This window comes from Kryptolebias marmoratus, linkage group LG1 (assembly GCF_001649575.2).
Source record: "Kryptolebias marmoratus isolate JLee-2015 linkage group LG1, ASM164957v2, whole genome shotgun sequence".
In the NCBI taxonomy this organism is placed as follows: Eukaryota; Metazoa; Chordata; class Actinopteri; order Cyprinodontiformes; family Rivulidae; genus Kryptolebias; species Kryptolebias marmoratus.
Genome location: NC_051430.1, coordinates 25,110,103 through 25,130,463, shown reverse-complemented (window position 1 = coordinate 25,130,463; position 20,361 = coordinate 25,110,103). Strand labels below are relative to the sequence as shown.

Here is a 20,361-nt window from a genome sequence, read left to right as displayed (position 1 = left end):
GCTTTGTGTAGAGGTTTTAGAGCAAATTCGGACAATCGGGTAACTTTTTCCAGGAAAGACCTTATTTATTCCAAAAGGACAAATTCAAACCAACTTTTGCCCATTTAACAGAATCATAACTGATCAGTTTCCTGCCCAGTTTGCAGGTTTCTCTCCCTCAATTCAAACATTTAAATAAGTTTTTTTAGTTTGTTTTTTTGTTTTTGTTCCATCTCTAAACTTATGGCTAAAATGAAAAACCACATTTTGTTTTTATTTCTATTTTACACGGCATCCACTCGACATTTCCAAGTTGAATAGCTTGGATGATTGTCCTTTATAACTTTTTATAGAGATACTTTTAGACAACAGTTGTCTGAAAGGGGGATGCAGTGGCGCAGTGGTCAGTGCCGGGGTCTTGTAAACCTGAGGCTACAGGTTTGAGCCCATGTTGCGGCAGGAAGGGCATCCATTGTAAAACAATTGCCAAATTGTTCGTGTGAGTTTGCTTGCTGTGGCGACCCCTGAAGAAGGGAGCAGCGGAAAGAAGAAGAACAACTTTTAGACAAGACTTATGTTGAGGATCTAAAAATGTTGCTGTAAATCTATAATATTTTTAAATGTACTAGTAGTCAAAGTTGGTGTCCTTTGACCCATGGATTTGTCTAATCGATGGGGTACAAATATCAGACCCGGCGCCCTCATCTGCACAAAGACTTGTTCTCTCATGATATTTCTGTTTTCCTGATGGAAGATTTTCTCCTTTTACAACGACTCAGGGGGGCTGGTTTTGAAGAAATTTATCTCTATTCTCCTAAAGTCACAGCTCTCATAAATTTGGTGTACAAAATCCTCCTACTACTTAAAAAAAGCCTAAAAGCATTTATTGATCAATACTCTTACTCAAATGTAACAGATATCCCAGCAGATCAAGCGAATGAATTTAATTTTATTCTCATTAGGGTTTGTTTTCCTCTCTGTGCCTGCAGATGATTTATTGTTTACTCCGCTCTTTGATTTTCATTGAAACTGTATCTTTTTATTTCTGAACCCTCTCCTTCCCAGAACTGCGCCCCTTCTAATGACAGAAAATAGAGAAGCGGTCTGGAACTTTTTTGCTGAAAAGGCAGAGAGCATGAAATGTAATACTTGGGCTTGATAAATGACTTCTTCACACTCAAGCAGCCAGCCTACTAATCAAATTAGAAGAACGTTTCAGCGATTGTCTGGAACAGTTCTTTCTTTCTTTACAGATGATCATTCATAAACGCAATCAGATTTGACAATATCATTTATTTTCCGTGACCCCTGAGGACATTTGAGCTCTGTCTAGAAAGTTACAACAACCAGAAAGTGCAGGAGAAAAATGATTGTTGTAATTTTTATTTTAAACTGTATCAGACCCACACGCCGTGGAGACACTTTAGTTTTATCATAAAACAAGGTTTTGTCATGAATTTACTCATGTGTCCTCCGGGTGGAGCCATGCTATCACTGTTTTACTCGTCAGCTCATCAAAGTTTCTGCATTTCTTGTATTTCTTGTTACCACGAAACTGACTCGTTTGCATGTTCTCCCCCGTGCACGTGGGTTTTACTCCAGCTTCCTCCCACAGACCAAAAACACACATGTTGGGTTAACTGGTAACTCTAAATTATGAGTGAGTGATAGGGTGAATGGTTATTTGTCTCTGTGTCCCTGTGCTGGACTGGAGACCTGTCCAGGGTGTCCCCTGCCTCTCACACAGTGACTGCTGGAGACGGGTACCAGCTCCCCCTAACCCGGACTGGAGAAGATGGATGGATGGATGGATGGATGAAATAGACCCTCATTATGGTGTTATACACAATACTTTATTCTCCCTTTTATAACAAAGAGAAAGAACAGAATCAATTTTTGTATACATGATTTTTTTTTTAAATACTGCAAAGAACACTTTTAATGCAAAACAAAAAACAAATGACTGGATTTAAGTGGTCAACTGTTGTAATTTAACTCTGTAAAATGAATTTATTAGATTCAAGTTCCACATCACAAGCAGGGTTTTAAAGAAATTGTTTTTTTTGTCTCTTCGGTTTACTTCTGACAAATTTTACACACGGCCTGAAACACAAAAGCAGTGTCAGGTTAAAAGATATCAGTCTTCAGGTGTCGTTAATTTTGCCGATATTTTCAGTCTCAAAAAACAAAAACAAACAAAAAGACTCGAGCGTTCACAAAAATCATTGCATTATTGGGTTTAAATTTAGATTGAATTGGACACTTCTGCTCCTGCTTCGATTTATGAATCAAAACAAACCCACTAACTTTACATTAGCAGTTCATAAAACTAAATATTTGAGCTAACCCCTGAGTTATTATTGATCTGCAGTTTGAAATCAGTTTCAGTATTGGTCAAACCTAAAACTCCCTTCAGCGTCCCCCATCTTTTCTGTCAAGGTCAGCACAGAGTCACTTTTTTCCAAAATGGTTTTTGTTAATCGCTGCATCACTTTCTGATGTGCAGGTTATTTTGTTTTTTTATTTTTTCCCTGCCTGTCGGGCGCTTTCATGTGGATCGAAGCGTTCGTCTTGGCGGAGGCCAGCCTCAGAAAGGACGCAGGCTGCTTCTGAATGGGTTTGTCCTGCTCACTGTCTCAGGTCGGCCTGTGATGGATCCTGACACAGTTGGCCTCCGAGTATCCTTTCCTGTCTCTGACTAAGTAAATGTTTCCCTCTGCGCTTAGTTGTTTATGAACGCTGCTTTGCGCAATACTTACAGAGCTAAACATCTGTCCATCAGGCTCAACTCTGACTCTGAAGTGTGTGTGTGTGTTTGTGTGTGCACGTGTCTGTTTTTGTTTTGTTTTAATTCTGGAGTTCATTGTTCCTCCCGTTTACGTATGACTTCTGTCATAAAGTTCTTGGCTCACGTTCTCACATGGTGTTTATTCACTTCTTTATATATTTATTTTACAGGTAATTTCTTAAGGACTGTTTACATAATTTGAAATATATTTATCTGATTATCTGACTTATCTGGTTTAGATGTTTAATATCTGTTCAACTTGCACTCTGGCTTCAGTACATCAACAAAGATTGTCTTTTTGTGGGTTTTTCTTTTTCTTTTTTGCTGTTTTCTTGTTTGTTTCTTGCTTGTAAAGCTTTTTAAATATTAATTCCTGCAGCAAGTTTAAGGACAACTTAGAGGAAAATCAGACCTATTAATGTGCATTTGCCTCTAATGTCAAAGGGCATGGAGCAGCTGTCTTAGTGTCATTTTTTTATGGTTAAACTATTTTTCGTGCATCGGGTCGTGTTTGACACAAGTGAACCAGAAGCAGAATAATTGTCACTTATTGATCCTCTCTCTAAAGGAGAAATAAGGCATTGTGTGATGTGATTTTTATTTTTTGTCTCTCCTTTGAAGTTGAGAAGACATGTGGAGTCAATTTGCTTTAGTCATGCGCTCCCTGTGTGGGATTTAGTCATACATTCTGTACAGTGATAGTCGACACACTAATATCTCCTCAGCCGTCGTTGTCTTCTTCACGTTTCTCACACATGCGCTCTGCTGTTACAGAGCATGAGCTTCACATGTGTTCAGTTCTGAAACCAAACTGTGGCCATAAAGTCAAAGTGTTGATTCTCAGCTTTAATTTAAATGTGATTACAGGAACACAAGTGTATAAATCATGTTGCCATCCATCCCTAACCCCCCCTCTGCCCGGTGGAAGAAAGAAACGCACAATTTATAGGATTTCTTTTTCAACACTCTCCATCTTTCCTGGTGATGATATGGCTTGTCTGTTTTGCAGCCCTCCCAGCTTCTTTAAAATTGTATATTTTATTTTCACTTTTTTCAGCAAATGAAAAACACGAGTGGTTCAGCCGAGGTCACGCAGCTCAATTTGCCAACCAAGACGTCTTCAATTAAAAAAATACCAAAGATCACGCAAGTCCACACACTTTAAGTTAAAGACAGCACCACCTGTTTAATTACAGCTTTAGAATAAATCTCTGCTCAGCTGATGTAATATTTGTTTGGCAAAAACTGGCTGAGTTCATAAAACTAACACAAAACTATGTACGTTTTTGTAGCCGTTTTGTGCATTTCCACTTTAAGACTTATGCCAAACTTTAACCGTACATGCACCATAGAGCTGAAGGTCCTTTTACTTTTCTTTAGTTTGAAACTCCATGTTTGTTTTCAGTTTTAGTTGCTGTTTATTTTAAGTTTAGGATGAAACAAAACATTTTAAACTATGTTAGAAAGGCAAATGATTACAGTGTAAGACTGGATTGGACAGACATTATGCAATAATTTTTACTAACACATGTTAGATAAACACGACCAGACTATACTGACTTCTTGTTTCCTGGCCAGTGCTGACTTCCTTATCCTGTACAAGCGACATATGGATACTAGCTACCCAACATCTTAACCCGTGATTAAGCACACGGAGCTACAAGGCATTTATATTATATCGGAGTTGTGTAGGCATGCCACTGGAGTATCTAAATGATAACCAGCGATTCGAGCAATATTGCTCAATTTGGCACCGAAGGATCTACTGAGGAATAGACTGCTGTGGGTCTGTGGGGCTGTTGAAAGATGTCCGTTCCTGTATCAAAAGAAAATATGACACCTGCATCGCAGGATGATGGAATGCAGCCAGCGAGGCCACAATCTGTTTGTGATTTTTATAGATTACATAATCGCTTTGAGACATTTTGTTTGGTTGGGGAAAAATGTTAGGAAATACAAAGAAGAGGTAAGCGGTTTGTAAGCAGGTCCAAGTTCACCTTATGGGCTGCTTCAGAACCTCCCGACCCCAGAACTGGCAGACGATGCACCTGAACCGAAGAACAGGACTTCGTTAGACCGACTTTTCTCAGTAGAAGGACACAAACTAGTGACGCCATGTTGACGAGACATGGATGAATGTCGTTCCGAGTTTTGTTTTGACTCTATAAAGAATTGTTTACTTGCAGCTAAGGCATCCAAAACGTGCGACTCCATCACCGACGGTTTCCCAGGCTTTAAAAATTAGTGTGAGAGAATCAGACGTGTGGAAGAGGGCTGTCAACGCCATCATAGAAACAATGGTCACATTTGGTTGTCATGCATTTTTGCTTAATTGACTGTTTTTATTCTCCATTTTGTTTTGATGGGGTAAGGCTGCCCTCCTGCTTTCTGCTCTCGATAAGGAGAGCTCGGTGGGTTATTAGTCTCACCCAGCAAGAACCTTCTGAAGGTTCTGAAGTCTCATTGGCTTCCATTTCAATATCAGAACCATAAAACTTCAATTTGGCTCCTTAAATGAGCGGAGAGGAAAAGTATTGTTTGAGAGGGATAATAAAAGAACGTCTGTACTATATGGGGTTTGTATGGTCTCGCTGTGTGGGTGTTTTTGTGTGTGACGGTGCAGTGAAAGGGAGAGGACAAAAATCCACAAACTACACAAGGGCTTTCCTAATTTCCATAATGAACTATTGATGCTAACTGTTCTTAATGAAAGCCTTTTTATACGAGCCGTCTCTGGAAATGAGACTGAGGCTTCTGCAGCAGAGGTTAACTTCTGACAAATGAAGATTTTGGTGTCTTAATCTCGTAACTTTTTTTCTATTTAATTGAAAAGATAAAAAGATATGCCTTGTGAGAATTTAAATTTCCACTTTTCTTTAGCTGTTTTTCCATGCAGGGTTGTGGGGAGCTAGTGTCTCTCGTTGGTGGCTGGAGGAAAGGCGGGGTTCTCCCTGGTCAGGTCGCCTCTTCATCACAGTCACACAATTTAAAATTACTATTAAATGGACTATTTTAACTCAATCTGTCAACTTGGTGAAGTGCTCAGTGAAGATGTCTTGACTTAAAATGGCCCCAATTTTATTTTCGTAAAATACTGTAAAACACAACCTAGTTTGGATGTTAAGTCTTTAATGAGGGACCTGACTTTTAATTGATTGGAATCAGTCACTGAGTACATTTCAGCCCCTGATATCGGTTGTTTCACACCAATGTGCAGTCACCGTTAGTCAATTATTGCTTGCACATTGGCTGCACATTACCAGCATGACGCATTTGCTGCTTGGCTGAAAAGGATAAAGTGCCAAAGTTCAGAGGTCAATTTGGGGCTCGAAAAAAAACCCAACAACAGTGATAGTAACGTGTATTTTTGCAGCTTTAACTTTAAAAAGTTCAAGTTGTTTTTATGATGCTAACAGTGTGTTATGGACCTTTAAAGTACCTCATGTTAGACCAAAAAGAGTTTTTGTTTAAATATATCAACAATTATTAAATGTTAGAAAGTTACAAAATTAAGGTCCCTTCATTGTCCTAAACTTTGGTAACTTTGAGTGTCAATAAATTTGTAACAAAAGTTAATTTAGTCTTACTTTACACCATGTGTGAAAAAAGCTAAACATGACTGAATGATAGCAGCAGTAAACTGAATTAAAGGTTGATATTAAAATATTCAGTGAAACAGTTACGATGTGTTACAGAAATCATCCTCTTCTCTTTTTGTGTCATCCTTTATGAGAAGACGTTATAGCAAACTGCAGAAGCTAACATTTTACAGCAGGAGTCGACAGCAAAACTGCTCAAAAATCCAAACCTTTCTAAGCAGATCGTACCTGCACCAGCTGTGTTTTTAGTATGTTTGAATACTCATTTCTTTCATCTCAAATAAGAAAAACATCTGCCTTGTTCTTTTTTTATTCTTTAAATGTAATAAACAAAATTTTAACTTTTATTTTATTAAGAAGTGTTTCTTAAGATTATGCATATGAATGACTCTAAGAAAAATGTGAAATGTTTAAACTGATGAGAAATGTTAAATTACCATCACATAAATTTGGTTAAAAAATACTGAATTCAGCAGCCCTGAGGCAAATAACCTCAGTGAACATTTTTGGGTTGAATAACAAAAGTTGAATTTGGCCTGAAAATGAAAGTTTTGTATATTTCTGAACCTAGCTGTAAGTGTCAAAAAGACATCTGCAGTCAGTCTAAAATCCTGACCTGTATGGGAGTTAAAGTCTAGATTTCTGCCTCTTGATCTGAACTGAGCACATCCCCCCCACCCCCCACCCCCACACACACTGAGCTCTCTGATTGTCTAAAACACTGCTGTTGTTAACCCATTTGAGCTGAACTACAAGTGACTTCTATACTGAATTGTCCCTAATTTCTTTATAATTTCACACCTGCTTGAATAGCCCGGATATGACCCGGGACGTCCAACGGTCAAAAACTTGAGAGACACAGAGAGACTATAAGGTGTCATCATTTCTTTTTTTAATTGCACAGCTGCTTTTAGTGCTGTTCCTTTTAGGTTTTGAAGTATTTTAAAGGGTAATTGCCTGAAATTGTATGTTATTCTTTACATTCACAAGAAAGGAAAAAAAAAAAAATCAAAGTTAGCATTTATATTTTTGTTAAACTGTAGCCACAGACCTTGAGGCAGTCGGCGATGCATTCACTTTATAATTACGTGTCATTGTGTACATGTCAGTATATTGGGTGTAATTTACTACACGATTCAAAGAGACTTTCCAACAAAACTTTGTCGGTTTTAAAGGAATTACCTTTGGTGTCAGAGGCTCCTCTGCCTCTCTGTTTTTTTTACTCCTGGGCAGTGGTACCTGTTCAGAAGTGGCTCAGTCTGATGAATTTAAAACGCATTCTGCCATGTGTGCATTGGAATATCTCTCGACTGGACACAGTCAGCCCATCTGGATCCAAGACACTGAAAAAGGTACTCCTGACCGGAGAAAACGTGCCGCAGCAGCTGCACACATGTAGACTTCATAACTCAAAGTCTCTGAAGTTCATGTGAAATATTGTGGAAAGCCTGAGTGCAAACATGAATTTGCATCGAGTTTCTGGTCAGCAAAACTTATGCATTAAGTGCAATTCTGACAAATCTTTGTCGGCCATTTTACCTCAACTGCATACATTTTATTATTGCCCGCCACCTAAAGACAAATTAAAATATCTGAAAAACATTTGGATTCAAAGGTTCTGTCAATGTGTAGCTGTAGGATGTAATCTCTATATTAGGTCTGCAGTTTATCCAAATGAATTCCCAATCACTATCCAGATTTGAATCCACTCAACCGGCTCTGCACAATCTTTCACCTGAACCTGAACTGATACTGTATCTCATGAGTTTTAAGGCTCATTTCTTTTATAACAGCACACTACGGTCCCCATAATGGCAATCAGAATTCACAAGTATACCCATGCCCATATACCCCATGACTGGTGAAACTTCCTGCAGTTTTAGGTTAGAACTACAAGTCACAAGAATAAATTACATTTTCTTAAATAACACTGATGTGACTTCATAGTTCCTGATAAAAGCTGTTTTGGTTTCTTGTCCTAAGTCTTTGAGTCATATTTGAATATGTCAAAGGCAATTAAAAATTAAATTATTATAATCTGTTTGTATTTGATCACTCTATTTGTGTTTGTAAAATGAAATGATTGGCTTTTCATGTCATTTTAAAATTGCCACATACTGTTCTTCTGTATCAATCAAAACGCTTGTTTAACAAAATCTTCGAGGATGATATGAATTATAATTGTGGTTTAACCTTGTTTGCATTAAATTACAAACAGGGCTTGGCGTTGTTCACTTCCCACTGGATCAAGGGTGTTTCTTTCTGGGAGTTTATTTGCGGTGAAGACGATTGTCCAGTTCGTCCCTGCAGCTCGCCAGCCCGGATTCGTTCGCTTCTGCACAGTGTGTAAAAAAACAGATTAACTATTCATTAGTTCCCCATCAGTTTTCATTTTGGTCTCAGAGGGGGCACAGAAATAGTTGACGGCGAGGGGTCTTTCACCTTTAATAACAATGTCCTCAAGCTTGACACTTTCCCACAGCTTTTTCATCGGCAGCGAGGACCGTATGATTTGCTTTTAGAGCAAATTGAGTTAGCTGTCAATAGATACTGTATGAAAATGAGCTACAACTGATGTAAGTGAGACAGTGCCCTCCCCATTCAGCCGTCCTTTTTATGTCCGTGAGATGAGGCGCCCCGCACCCCCCTTGGTTCGTGCACACTAGTTTCAGGACCTTCAAAAGGGGGCCCCTCAAGCTTTGATCCTCTATCTGGGTGCAGCAAAACATCTTTTTACCCTACAGTGTGCCCAGGAAACCAAAGTTTTAGCTTCAGACGTATATGCTAATTTAACCAAGCTAATCACTCTTATCCCAGTGGTACTCCTTGATCCCCTCAGTTCTGTGGCCTTAGGATTACCCTCTGGATGCCCCGTAATGTAAAGGTGTCCTGTCTGTGAATGCAGCTGCCCTGCCACCACCTCAGTCTTTTGCTTTCCTTTACAAATTGAGGGTAACATAAAAAAACAACTCTGTGGGTGGGCTCCACGATGCTGCCCTCATTCTCTAACTAATGTATTTTTCCAGTAAATGTTGCAAAACACAGTAGCTCCAGTGTAGGCTCCAGACAGATAAATGTGTCGGTCCAGGCAGGGGTGGCGGTGGAGGGGGGGTGTGTGGGTTGGCTGAGGTGCAGCCTCTCAGTTTGCTCAGAAATAAAAGTGAACCTGCTGCTTGGTTTATATTTTTCCTGTCGATATCATGCCCATCACACCCATTTCATCTCTGGCCTTTTATATTGGTGAACTCCCTTGGTGTGACTGATTTCACACTTTCAAAACACATTCTCATTTATCCTTTCTGCTTTTCGGTTTTCTTTTCTTTAGGCTGGTAATGTTTCAGTCTCAGCAGATAGTGGGTTATGAACTTTGCTGGTGAGGCAACATTTGAGCAAAAAAAAAAAAAAACCCATGTAGGTAATAAACTGTAGTGAAAGACCCCAGGCTGCGCTGTGACCCATTCATGGCCCCACAGAAGGGGACGAGCGTAGAACTCATGCAGTGCTGGACGGACTCTTGGATCGGTCCCAGTGTCTCCTCAGGTGAACTCATGTCAACTTTGTTCAAAGAGAAACCAGAACTGAAGTAACCCAATGGAAAATTTACAATTGCTCAGCAGAACATGATATGTATGACAGTATCTGTGTTGGATAAACCTAGTTATTCGTTTTGACCAACTACAGACGTGCTTGTAGACTATTACCGTGTTTTTATGGGAATGCTGTCCGATTGAATCTGCATGAGGATAGTTTGGCTCTTTTAAAGTGCAGCTCTGAGGAAATGTTATGAACGGTTGTTATCTTACCTGTTCTAAATAAGACTTTGAACAGCCTCTGTTTGGAGAACAGAGATTAGTTCTAACAGATTGACAAGCTAACAACTAGTCAGAGTGTGGCCAGGACCAAAGTGGATTTGTTCTGTCCTAAAACAGCTCTAATCTCAAAACTCTTATTGCGTTCCATGCAAACTCTGTTATCTTTACATCCCCATCTGTTTTACATTGTATGGGTATTAGGACAGAAATATCAGCGTATTCCTGTTAGAAGTTCCTCAAGCTGCTACAACTGGATGCTGCTGTCGCTTTTTGCACTTGCAAAACCGCAGAATTCTGTGTTTTAAAAAATGTCTAATGCAAAATTGATGGTGATGTGATGTAAAGGTTTATAAAATAAGGTTCATTAGAATTTTCTTTCAGATTGAAGTTATTTTAAGATGACAACAATCCACTTTGGTTTTGGCCCTGCTCAGACTAGCTGTTAGCTTGTCTGTCCTGTCAGAATTAAACTTTTTTCTCCAATCTGAGTTCCCAGAACTCTGCTTCAAAAGGTCGAAGCTACTGCTTTAAAAACTTTGAACACTGCAAATTGAACTGGTGCATATTTACTGAATATAGTTGCTTCTCTTGCAAGTTCAGTTCTTGTGGTGTCCGAGGCATCATTCTGTCCTTGGTGGACCTGGTACAGGTCTTCTTAGACACACTTCGGTCAAAGTGTCCCGTTTGCCTTCCTTCCAAAAAGCCACACAAGACTATTGAATACTTTACTATTTATTATTCTCAATATTGTGTTTAAAAAATGTTAAAAATAATGTTGTTTGTAAGAAATCTTTTTACATCTAGTTTTGCTTTTATTGTTGAAATGTGTAGAAAAGTTGTCACATTGCATCACACTTGGCTCATACTTTTAATAGAATATACTGTCATTTATTGTATTTGCATTGCAGAAGTATTTTAATATCATTGTTACATTCTGATATAAAAGTCAGGGCCTGTGCAGTTGCTTTGAAATGGGGAATAGTGTATAACGTGTGTGTGTGTGTGTCTCAGTGTGTGAACCAACGCTGCGGGCACTTACTGCCTCATCCAGATGGTGCTGCAAACAAACAGGGCTACGCCGTAGGACCCCTCAATAGGACCGTCTAGACTGGTCCCTGACCAGACAGATACAGCCTCCCATCAACTTAGTGTTTGTCAGATTTATGGTAATGATCCTGCAACAGTCTTCCTGTCAGTGACATCAAGATTTACAGCACTGACAGCCACCCCCACCCCCTGCCACACACATCCACATATGTACCATCCTCATCCCGAATACTCTCTTTATCCCACACTCTTCAGCTAACGCACCATCCATGGCCCCAGCTTTTATCTCTTTCTGCATCCTTCTATTCTAAGACCCTGCATGCTACTGCACAACTCTTGCCAACCCCAACTACTTATGTGTTTATGACAATGTGTTTAGTGAGAGGGCTGGGGGCATTAAGTCTTCTAGTTTTTTTTTTTTTCTTTCTTTTTTCTTTTCTAAAAGCATCACAACCCCAGCGGAAAAAAAAAGACCCTCTCAGGGTGGCAAAACCACCCAAGCCCCCTCTGTCTGCCCAACAATAGGTTGTGTCAAGGTTTCCTGTTAATCCTCTGTGATGAAGCTCCAGTGTTTTTTGGGATGAAGGGTTTGGGAGCAGGGAGAGGTGTTGGTGCAGAGAAGCTAGTGGACGTGTTACATTGTTGTGGTTTGGCGGTGACTCTGAGATACAGAGCGGAGGGGAGGGAGGGGATACATTATTTGGTGGTGGAGTGCAAGCAGAGGACAGACATAGCCCAATGTATGTGGATTAGAGCGTGGCCCCCTCTTTCATGTTGGCATTTTTGGGTGGTAACGTGATCTCCGGGCTCTAGCACTAGTGAGCCCAGTGGGAAAGGCTTCCTGACAGATATCCCGTCCATTCTCAGCCCAAGTGTTTTTCCAAGGCTGCTTCTCTGCCTTTGATCTGGCCTCCTCCTCAGCCACACAGGGTCACAAGCTACCATGTCAGCCCAGATAGGACAGGGTGAACCCTGGAGCTGCTTACTGAGACGGGGAAGCACAGAGGTTAGAGGGTAGCAGGGTCTGCTGTTCAGATCATACATAAAATACCTGTCCTAAATGTCGTTATGGTGAACTTAAAGCTTCAGTCGCATCACTTGTCACTGAGATGATAGCATGTTTATTTCTAAAGAGCACGCATTGCTCTTCCATTGTTCTCTTTTTTTTTTTCAAGAACATTTTGTTCCCCTTAATAAAATTTGATTTTTTTCAGGGATGTTATAGCAAAAAAAAGTTATTTCATCTTTCCACACTTCATAGTAGTGTTGAGTTATGAAATAAAAACAGTGATAGCAAAATGAAAATGCAGTACGTTCGTGTTTTAAGCCTTTTGAGCTAATTTTATTTTGTTCATTCATTTCTTTCTTTTTTGAGCAGAACATCGCCACCTTCTCTGCAGTGCAACAATGTAAGGATGTTCCGGCAGGAAGCTGGGGGGCGCTCTAACTTCACTGTTTAGCTCTCCGAAGTGTGTGTTTGTGTTTGTGTGTTCCAGTTTGTCTCCTTGTCCAGACACCTTAGCGTCAGGGCAATAGTGTTGGAGCTCTGAAACGAGGGCCAGACAGACAAAAGTGGGATGAATGAATTGGTTTGCGGGGGTGATAGTGGAGCGAAAGATGGGGAGACGGAGCGAGTGTGTCTTGGTTTTTGGAAGAAAAGGGATGATGTGTCTGCAAAACGGTGACAAGCAAATCAGTTTTAAAACAGGGCTTTCCTTCCCCCCCCCCCCCACACACACACACACACACACAGACACACACAGATGAGCAGCATAATGGATCGCGGCTCGTGTTGTTGACTCAAGTGAGAGTCTGCTTCACCGAAGGGGATGCTGGGCTGTTGCAGACAGTTGTATCTTATTATTATTGCTTTGTGTCTGTGACTTTGTCTTTATGTCTGTCCCAGCAGGTCTTTGTTGTATTGCGTTTGAAGCTGCTGAAATCAACAGCAGACATTTTCAGGATTCACTCCATTTAAAATATTCCCCACAGCTGGACGGATGAACAATATTGAGGCACAGAATGAGAGTGGTGCGTGTCCCCTAAATGTTCCAGTGTACTCTTTGACAGTGTGTGTGCATGTGTAGGTGATCTATTTTTAATGCGGGGTAATGAATGCCACCTGTTTACTGACCTTATCCGGCCATCATTTGTGAAGTGCAGTATTTCTTGTTTTTCATCACCTGCACCTACACTTGAAAGCATATCATAGTTGTTTTTTTGGGGTGTGTGTGTTGCCAAATCTACTTTTTTTTGTTTTGTTTTGCTGTTAAATGTTCAGAAAGCAGTCCCGATTGTGCCTGATCTGCTGCCAGTCATGTAAGGATTCTAATGGTGGTTAGAAAATGTGAGAGATTCAGCTGACTGAATGTGCAGGTCTGAAATATGAGTTGTGTTTTGAAATACAATAAACCGAATGAGAATTTAAGCAGTTGTGTGGAAACAGCAAAGCATGGGAAGATTCCATTGACCAGCCTCGTGTGTCCACCACATCTCTCTCACCCCTTAACGAGAATGGCATGCAGTGTCCCCCTCCAACTCACTGTACTCGCTCATTCTGTGTCCCACCATTCACCCCCCACCCAAACTGGCTTCAAAGCGGCAAATAACAACAACAACTGAAGGCGGGGGAGAGAAGATGAATGAGGATGAATGAATGTGGCTGTCCATCCCCCTCTTTACCCCCCTCACTTTACTCCCTCCACCTCCCCTGCTTCCCTCTACGTTTTGCTCCAGCAGCCTGCCTTCCTGTATGTCCTTCTCCGCTGCATGTTATGACTGTGGACGGTGTGTATTACACACATAGCTGTTAGCGCTGTTCCTCCGTTGGGACGCCCATATAAAGGACTGTCATTGCCAAAGGTCAAGAGTGAGCCCTGCACGCAAGTGTTGTCCCGACACTTGGTCTGGAAAAATAAAAACGGCCTGCGCGCCCATCAGTGTCCTGTGTCTGTCTCTCTGTAGTGGCTATGGCTACGAGAGGCCACTGCCTTGGGTGTCCTCTTTTTTTAATGTTCTTCTTTCTTTTAGTAGGTCTGCTGTTGTCAGGAAGTGGCATCCAGCGAGGACACGTTGTTTGCTTTGTGGTGTGCCTAGGTGTTGTAGATGCCCAGCATAAATATTGTACAGCGCCTTTTTTTTAAAGGCACTGTTTTTACTTGTTGGCTCTGTCTACTCTGAGAGCTAACTGAAAACCATTTAAAAGTACTTCATTGCAAGGTACGAAATCAAACATAAAATAGAAAATGTTATCCTGAGCAGTTTGAAAGCATTTACTCCAGGAGTTTTCCACTTAATGAAATGCGGGTACGTACTCAATGTAAACAAAGCACTGAACAGAATCTGGCATAAACTATGTGGAAGCAGAAGTCATGTTATGTCCTACATTAGGTTGGCCGTAGTCTGTGTAGGTAAACAAATATGATGGAATTGGACAAAGATAGAATCTCTGAGATGTTTAGGTGAAAATATAAAAGTAAATCTGCTGCTAAACGTGAAAGATAAAAGAACGAGTAGGACATCCGACAAGAAGAAATCACAATTTTTGGTTGCAAATTTTTAACTTAAAGACACATTACCCACCAATATGAGAAAAATGTCGTTTGTTACTTTATGAAGGTGTTTATTTTACCAGTCTTCATGACTTTTTTTTAAATTAATACCTTTAAGCTTGATGTGTCCCAAGTGTTGGAGGGGAGGCCCGGCAAGGAAGTTGTTTTTCTTATTGTTTAGGAGATTACCTATTATATCTCAAACTCATGATAAACATTTACTTGTGCATGAATGTACTCAGAGCCACTGTAAGGACAGTCTCTTCATTGATTGTTTTGAGGTTAACAAATATCCCCTACACCTTGTGTAAAACATGGATGAGATGGAAACTTTTGTTCCCTTTGGATTTTGCAGGAATTTCTTTTGTTTCCTGCAGTCAATCTAAAAATGATTCCATAAATTAATTATAAACATCCTTCCAGTAAATTAGTATTCCTTCACTGCCTTATCACGCTGTTGGAAGTGTACATTGAGCCTAATGTTGGCACTTTTTGTGACTTTTTGCCAAACTACGGTGTGGATATTTTGTCTCTATCTGTATAAACACAAAATTAATGATCCTAATGATTCAGAAAGGCTGTATTTTTCTCTTTTTTTGCTTTTGTTTTTGAAGAAATTACAAGCATTATTTCACTTTCTGGGTATTTGAGTAGCATTTGTAGATATTGCACACCTGGTTAGGTTCTGCATCAATATTTGTATCACCGTAGCTGGTATATTTGTATATTCGTTAGCAATAGTATCTGTGATGATGATAATATTTCACAACAGAGACAAGAAAAATAAGCTCTCCGCCCAAACTGGAAGCTTGTTAGGGAGCCTCAGTTTGGAACAGGCTGTCATGCTGCTGCCTCGTTTCCATCCTGTGGCGTCTCAACAGTAGCCACAGAATATGAGAGTGAAACATGAACTTGTCTGCTGCTGTGGTGGTTGCGGTTTCCCTCTAAGCCACATTTATTACCTCTAAAAATACGGAGTGGTTTTCTAAATAGGCCTGGTTCCTGTTCTGTCCAACTACATCTGTAGAACTTGAATCATGATGGATTATGATTAGTTGACGAGACCATCCGAGCCCTTCACTAGGGGGAGAGAGAGTCCTGCAGCTACGATGTTCATGCCAATCTTTATAAAAATTCAAAGTCTTCTTGATCTCTGGTTGCCAAGAAGCCATATTATGTCACCCATAAAAAGTTTTGACTTTTTTTTTATATTTAAGCTAGGGAGCCCATTTTTCTTCCTTCTGTCATGCATCTTTTTCATCTGCAAAAAGCTGTCTGGGTTTGGCCTAAATGATACGATGCTCATTTGCATAAAGCCTAGCTAATCTGCTTTCTCAACAGTGAGGTAATGTCTCAGCAAATCATTCAGGGACGCAGGGTAAAAACAGATCCACCAGAGGCAGCTAATCAATAAGGAATGGCAGACCTCTTTTGCTGAGTTTTTTTGGCAGGAAGGTTTTTTTTAATGCACACATTGCCTTGTAAGAGTTTATTGGTTGCTTTAATAAACAATGAATTATAGCTGATCAGCATCCATTGGCACTTAATTCTATGTGAAGTTATAAGCGAGAATATTCGACTCATTTATTGTAGACTGTATATTTTAAATACAGTCTCTGTTTCAGCTGTTTGTCTGGATGACTTGGAGATTTATGGAGCTTGTCATGAGGCAGACGGATTTGAGCTCTCAGTTTCAGTGACACAGCACACTGCCTCTCAAATCATCAGATGTGTGGGGGGGTGACAGGGCAGGGGCATGTCTTGAGGTAAGCGAAGGCCTTTCGACATATTTATTTTTCTCCTTTGAGGCTTTTGACCGGCTCTCCTCGTCAATCTTGTGCTGTCAAGGAGGGCCAGAGGTGGGAGCTGCCATCGCTTTTTCTCACAGGGGCCACTGTGTACATGGGGACCCCGGGGTCAGGCCCTGGAAGCTCCTTTAGTTACTGTTGTGAAATCCTTTCTGTTTGCTCTCACATGGCCAACAAGGCGGCGACCTTCTCTGTTCCCGTTGTTGTCATTTACACTCATGAGGGCGAATAAATAAGTCGTCTAACTCGGTGCAGCTTCAGTCATGCCAACTTTTTTTTTTTTTTTTTCCCCCCAACTGAACAGCTTTCAGCTCCAAGAACTGAAGGGTTGATTAATTTTCTACAGAAACTTTTACATGCAGCTGCAGGGAAAAGAAGGTGGCAAAGAAAGACATAAGCAGCAGAGAGAAGAGTATGACCTAACTCAACCAAGTTTGTACATGTGTTCCCCCATCTGACACGCGTGTGTTTCTGATCTTGCCTTTTTTTTTTTTCTGGGAGAGGAGAATGTTTCCTGTTTAAGCAGACTGGTGGGTTCACAGAGGAGTCGGCGGGGGTCGGGTTCCCTTCAGCCGATGTCTGGTTCTGCTGGAGCAGATTCCCCACATCTCCATCAAACAGCAGCTCAGTTTTGGCATGGCTCTGAAAACTGACCCTAGTGATCGCTGATGTTTTGCTATCGGAGCCTTTAAACACTGTTTTCTGATCTGTTGTTGCCCTCGAGTTTCAAAGAAACAAACGTCAAATGATTCTTGCTCGTGTTGCTGAATTTCTCTCACGTAAGGCTGCGTCCTCGTCATGCCTAAAATTCAATCTGGAACTTGTAGCAAACATTTAAGAACGCAGACACTGAGTGCTGGTTTAATGTGTCATTTGTTTGTATCATTTCAGCCCAGTCATTTGTACTTTTTAATGATGTTTAAGATCACAGGGACAGAGCGTAAATGGCTGGATTGCAACTTTTCCATTACATGCATAATTGTTAGATAAAAACAAAACTGCTCATGCACAATCGTTGCCATTTTCATTAAAATTATAAGACATATTTTAGTATTAACAATAGACAGTAGGAACAGGCAGTGAGGCTGATTGCCACCTTTATTACGTGGATCAGTTCACATCCACATCCACGTTTGATTTGTTGTCAGAGTCTTTAGTTGAAAACAGCAACAGAGGGCAGAACAGGGTCATCTGCTGACATGATTAAAGGAAAAAATTGTGATGATATTCCATCTGAAATGTGATCTACAAGATGGATGTGTGTGTGTGTGAGAGAGAGAGAGAGAGATTGTGTCTGCCCGGCCATGTCCAGGCTGGTTCCTCTCTTGCTTATAAAAGAGATCTCTCTTTAGTTTTGGATACTGATCTCTCCACATAAGTTTAAGGATCTCATTTACGGTCCTTGGTGCGTTTGCTCCCTCCTAACATCTCACAGCAGGGTTCTTGGCCTCGGGTCGTGATTAATGTAGAGACAGCTTAAGGGCCCAGTCAGACAGTGTCCACATGCAGACAGAAAAAAATCCACCAGCAGCACTTAGACGCATGCATCTGAATGTCCTGAGTAGTTAACGCTGTGGAATTTTATTAGTCCGCATTCATCATTCTTTTTTTTTCTTAAAAGTGCTTATTTTTTATCAAAATAAGTTATTAATACAAAAGTGAAATATTCATCACTGACCACAAACTCACAGTGTACATGTTTCAACCAGAGCCAATATTCTCTTTTCCTTTTGCGTGGCTCATTTTACATTCATTGCTTTGTGTGTGTGTTTTTTTTTTTTTTTTTAGTGTTTCCGGGCACTGTGCTGTAAAGGACCCCCACCGCCAAGACCAGAGTATGATGTGGTGTGCATTGGCCTGACAGGTGCTGGAAAGACCAGCTTGCTCTCACGCCTGTGCAGTGAGAGCACTGACGGCATCGTTCCTACAACAGGTACGTGCTAATTCCGTGTAGCGTCACGTCTTTTGGAGGGAAAGTATTTGCACTTGGAAGCAAACACCCTCCTCAGGTAAAACCATTTCCTTTCTAGTGCATGTTAAAGCTTCCCGAGCTTCTGAAATGTCTTCATCTTTTCATTCAGACTGACACGATGGAAATATTACACTATCCAGGTTTTCCAGCCAGGGGAATGAACGTTTTCCCCGCACACTCAAAGTCCCGGCGTTTGTTCCAGAGTGGATGCCAGTTTGTCACCCGCCAAAGCTTTGTGTCTCTGCTCCGGTTCAGATGGAAGCTGGCGTTAAAGCATGTCCAGGGGAGCAGGAGGCTTTTGTGTTTAGTACATCATTTTCCCGGTGGTGAGCACTGCTTTCCATATATGCAGCGCAGTCCCTTAAGAACTCTGACATTCCTCCCTCCTCCCCTGGCTTTGACAGCAGTGATGTTGAGCTGTTGCAGAGGTTCCATTTGAGATTTAGTCTTTGTCCAGTAGAAGCTAAATATAAAGCAGCCCCTAAATGTGCAGTAAGTCTGTTTTTCTCCGTGGACTGAACTTTTGTCTGCGCCTGCTGCTAGTTCCTCCTCAGCAGAGAAAGTATGCGTGTTACTTTACTTAACTGGGACTTATTTCAGTTAATGTAGCTTCTTCTGCTGACATTTAAAAAGGGACAATCATGAGGGTCAATATGAGGAAGTTCTGCTGTGGCCTCCCTCACATCCCATTTAACTATTAGACTTTGTTGTTATGTGCTTAAAAACAAGGCTTAAAGGTTTAGAAAATAATAATAATCCTCAATTCCTTCCATATTTTCCTTCATCTGTTGCCGTTGTTGAAAAACAGAACTACTGCTCCGAAACTGATACATAATTTGAGCCAAATTATATCTGTTCCGTCTTTGGTTTCCTTTACTGTGTTCTACTGTTTCCCATTTCCAGCCACAGAAATAAATCACGTAACACAGAGAAGCACTTTACACATTTAGGCTGTCTTCAGCTGAACCCAATGAAGCCCTTTCGGCTCAGCTTTTCTTGTTTTTCTGATATGCTAAACTGGACCACACAAAAATGTTTACAGCTTCAATGTGTTTTCAGTCCTAGAAAGGGGGACTCCAAATACTCTGAGTAAACCTAAATATGATTTATTTTTTATTTTTAAACAAACCCTCATTGTTATAAACTGACTTACTTTATTTTACTGTAATAACAGATTTTCTTTCTCCCCTCAGGTTTTTGCATTAAAGCCGTGCCATTCCCAAATGCCATCTTGAATGTAAAAGAACTTGGAGGTAAGAGACATGTGCTCAGTCTTTGTCTGCAGACCTTAGCTGTATGTATTTAGCAACAAAACGGCACCAACGTTTTACATTTGTAACGGAGGATTTATTTTAAAGCAACAGTAAGTCAAGAGTCAATCACAAAAAGCTCAATAAGTCACTGTTCTTTAGGAGGTAATAAAAATGTTTTTTTTTTTTGTTTCAGTCTTCAGAGTTTCTGTGTTTTTGTAAGGTAATGGAGCAAACATCGAGTGAGAATGTACTACCACCTGTTTTGATGTGACTTCCTGTGTTAGTTTACCACAGATCCTCCTCAAAACATGTTGTCGGAGTGTTTAAGCACATGCAGACGGTTTCCGTTGAAAATAATCACGATTCAGTGTTTTTCTTTTCCAAAATAACATCTAGCCTGTATGCCAGCGTTGCTACCGCGTGGCTCTGTTTGTACCTTTCGGAGAAACGCACCTTTGGATGCGGTGCAGGCACCTGCGCACATACATCAGACCCTGTTAGTGTTTTCTGAAGTGGTTGCGCGATCTGCAGCCTCTTATTCCTGGAAATGGC

The 20,361-nt window shown here is 40.6% G+C and overlaps 1 protein-coding gene across 2 annotated transcripts in view; it reads left to right on the top strand.

Annotated features, from left to right (window-relative positions):
• Positions 1-20,361, top strand: part of arl15a (ADP-ribosylation factor-like 15a) — a 91,188-nt gene that overhangs the window by 15,956 nt on the left and 54,871 nt on the right. For both annotated transcript variants that reach the window (XM_017412265.3, XM_025005135.2), the window contains exons 2-3: positions 18,373-18,517; positions 19,750-19,809. In XM_017412265.3, the coding sequence (XP_017267754.1) occupies positions 18,373-18,517; positions 19,750-19,809 (205 nt within the window). The remainder of the gene's footprint in view (positions 1-18,372; positions 18,518-19,749; positions 19,810-20,361) is intronic.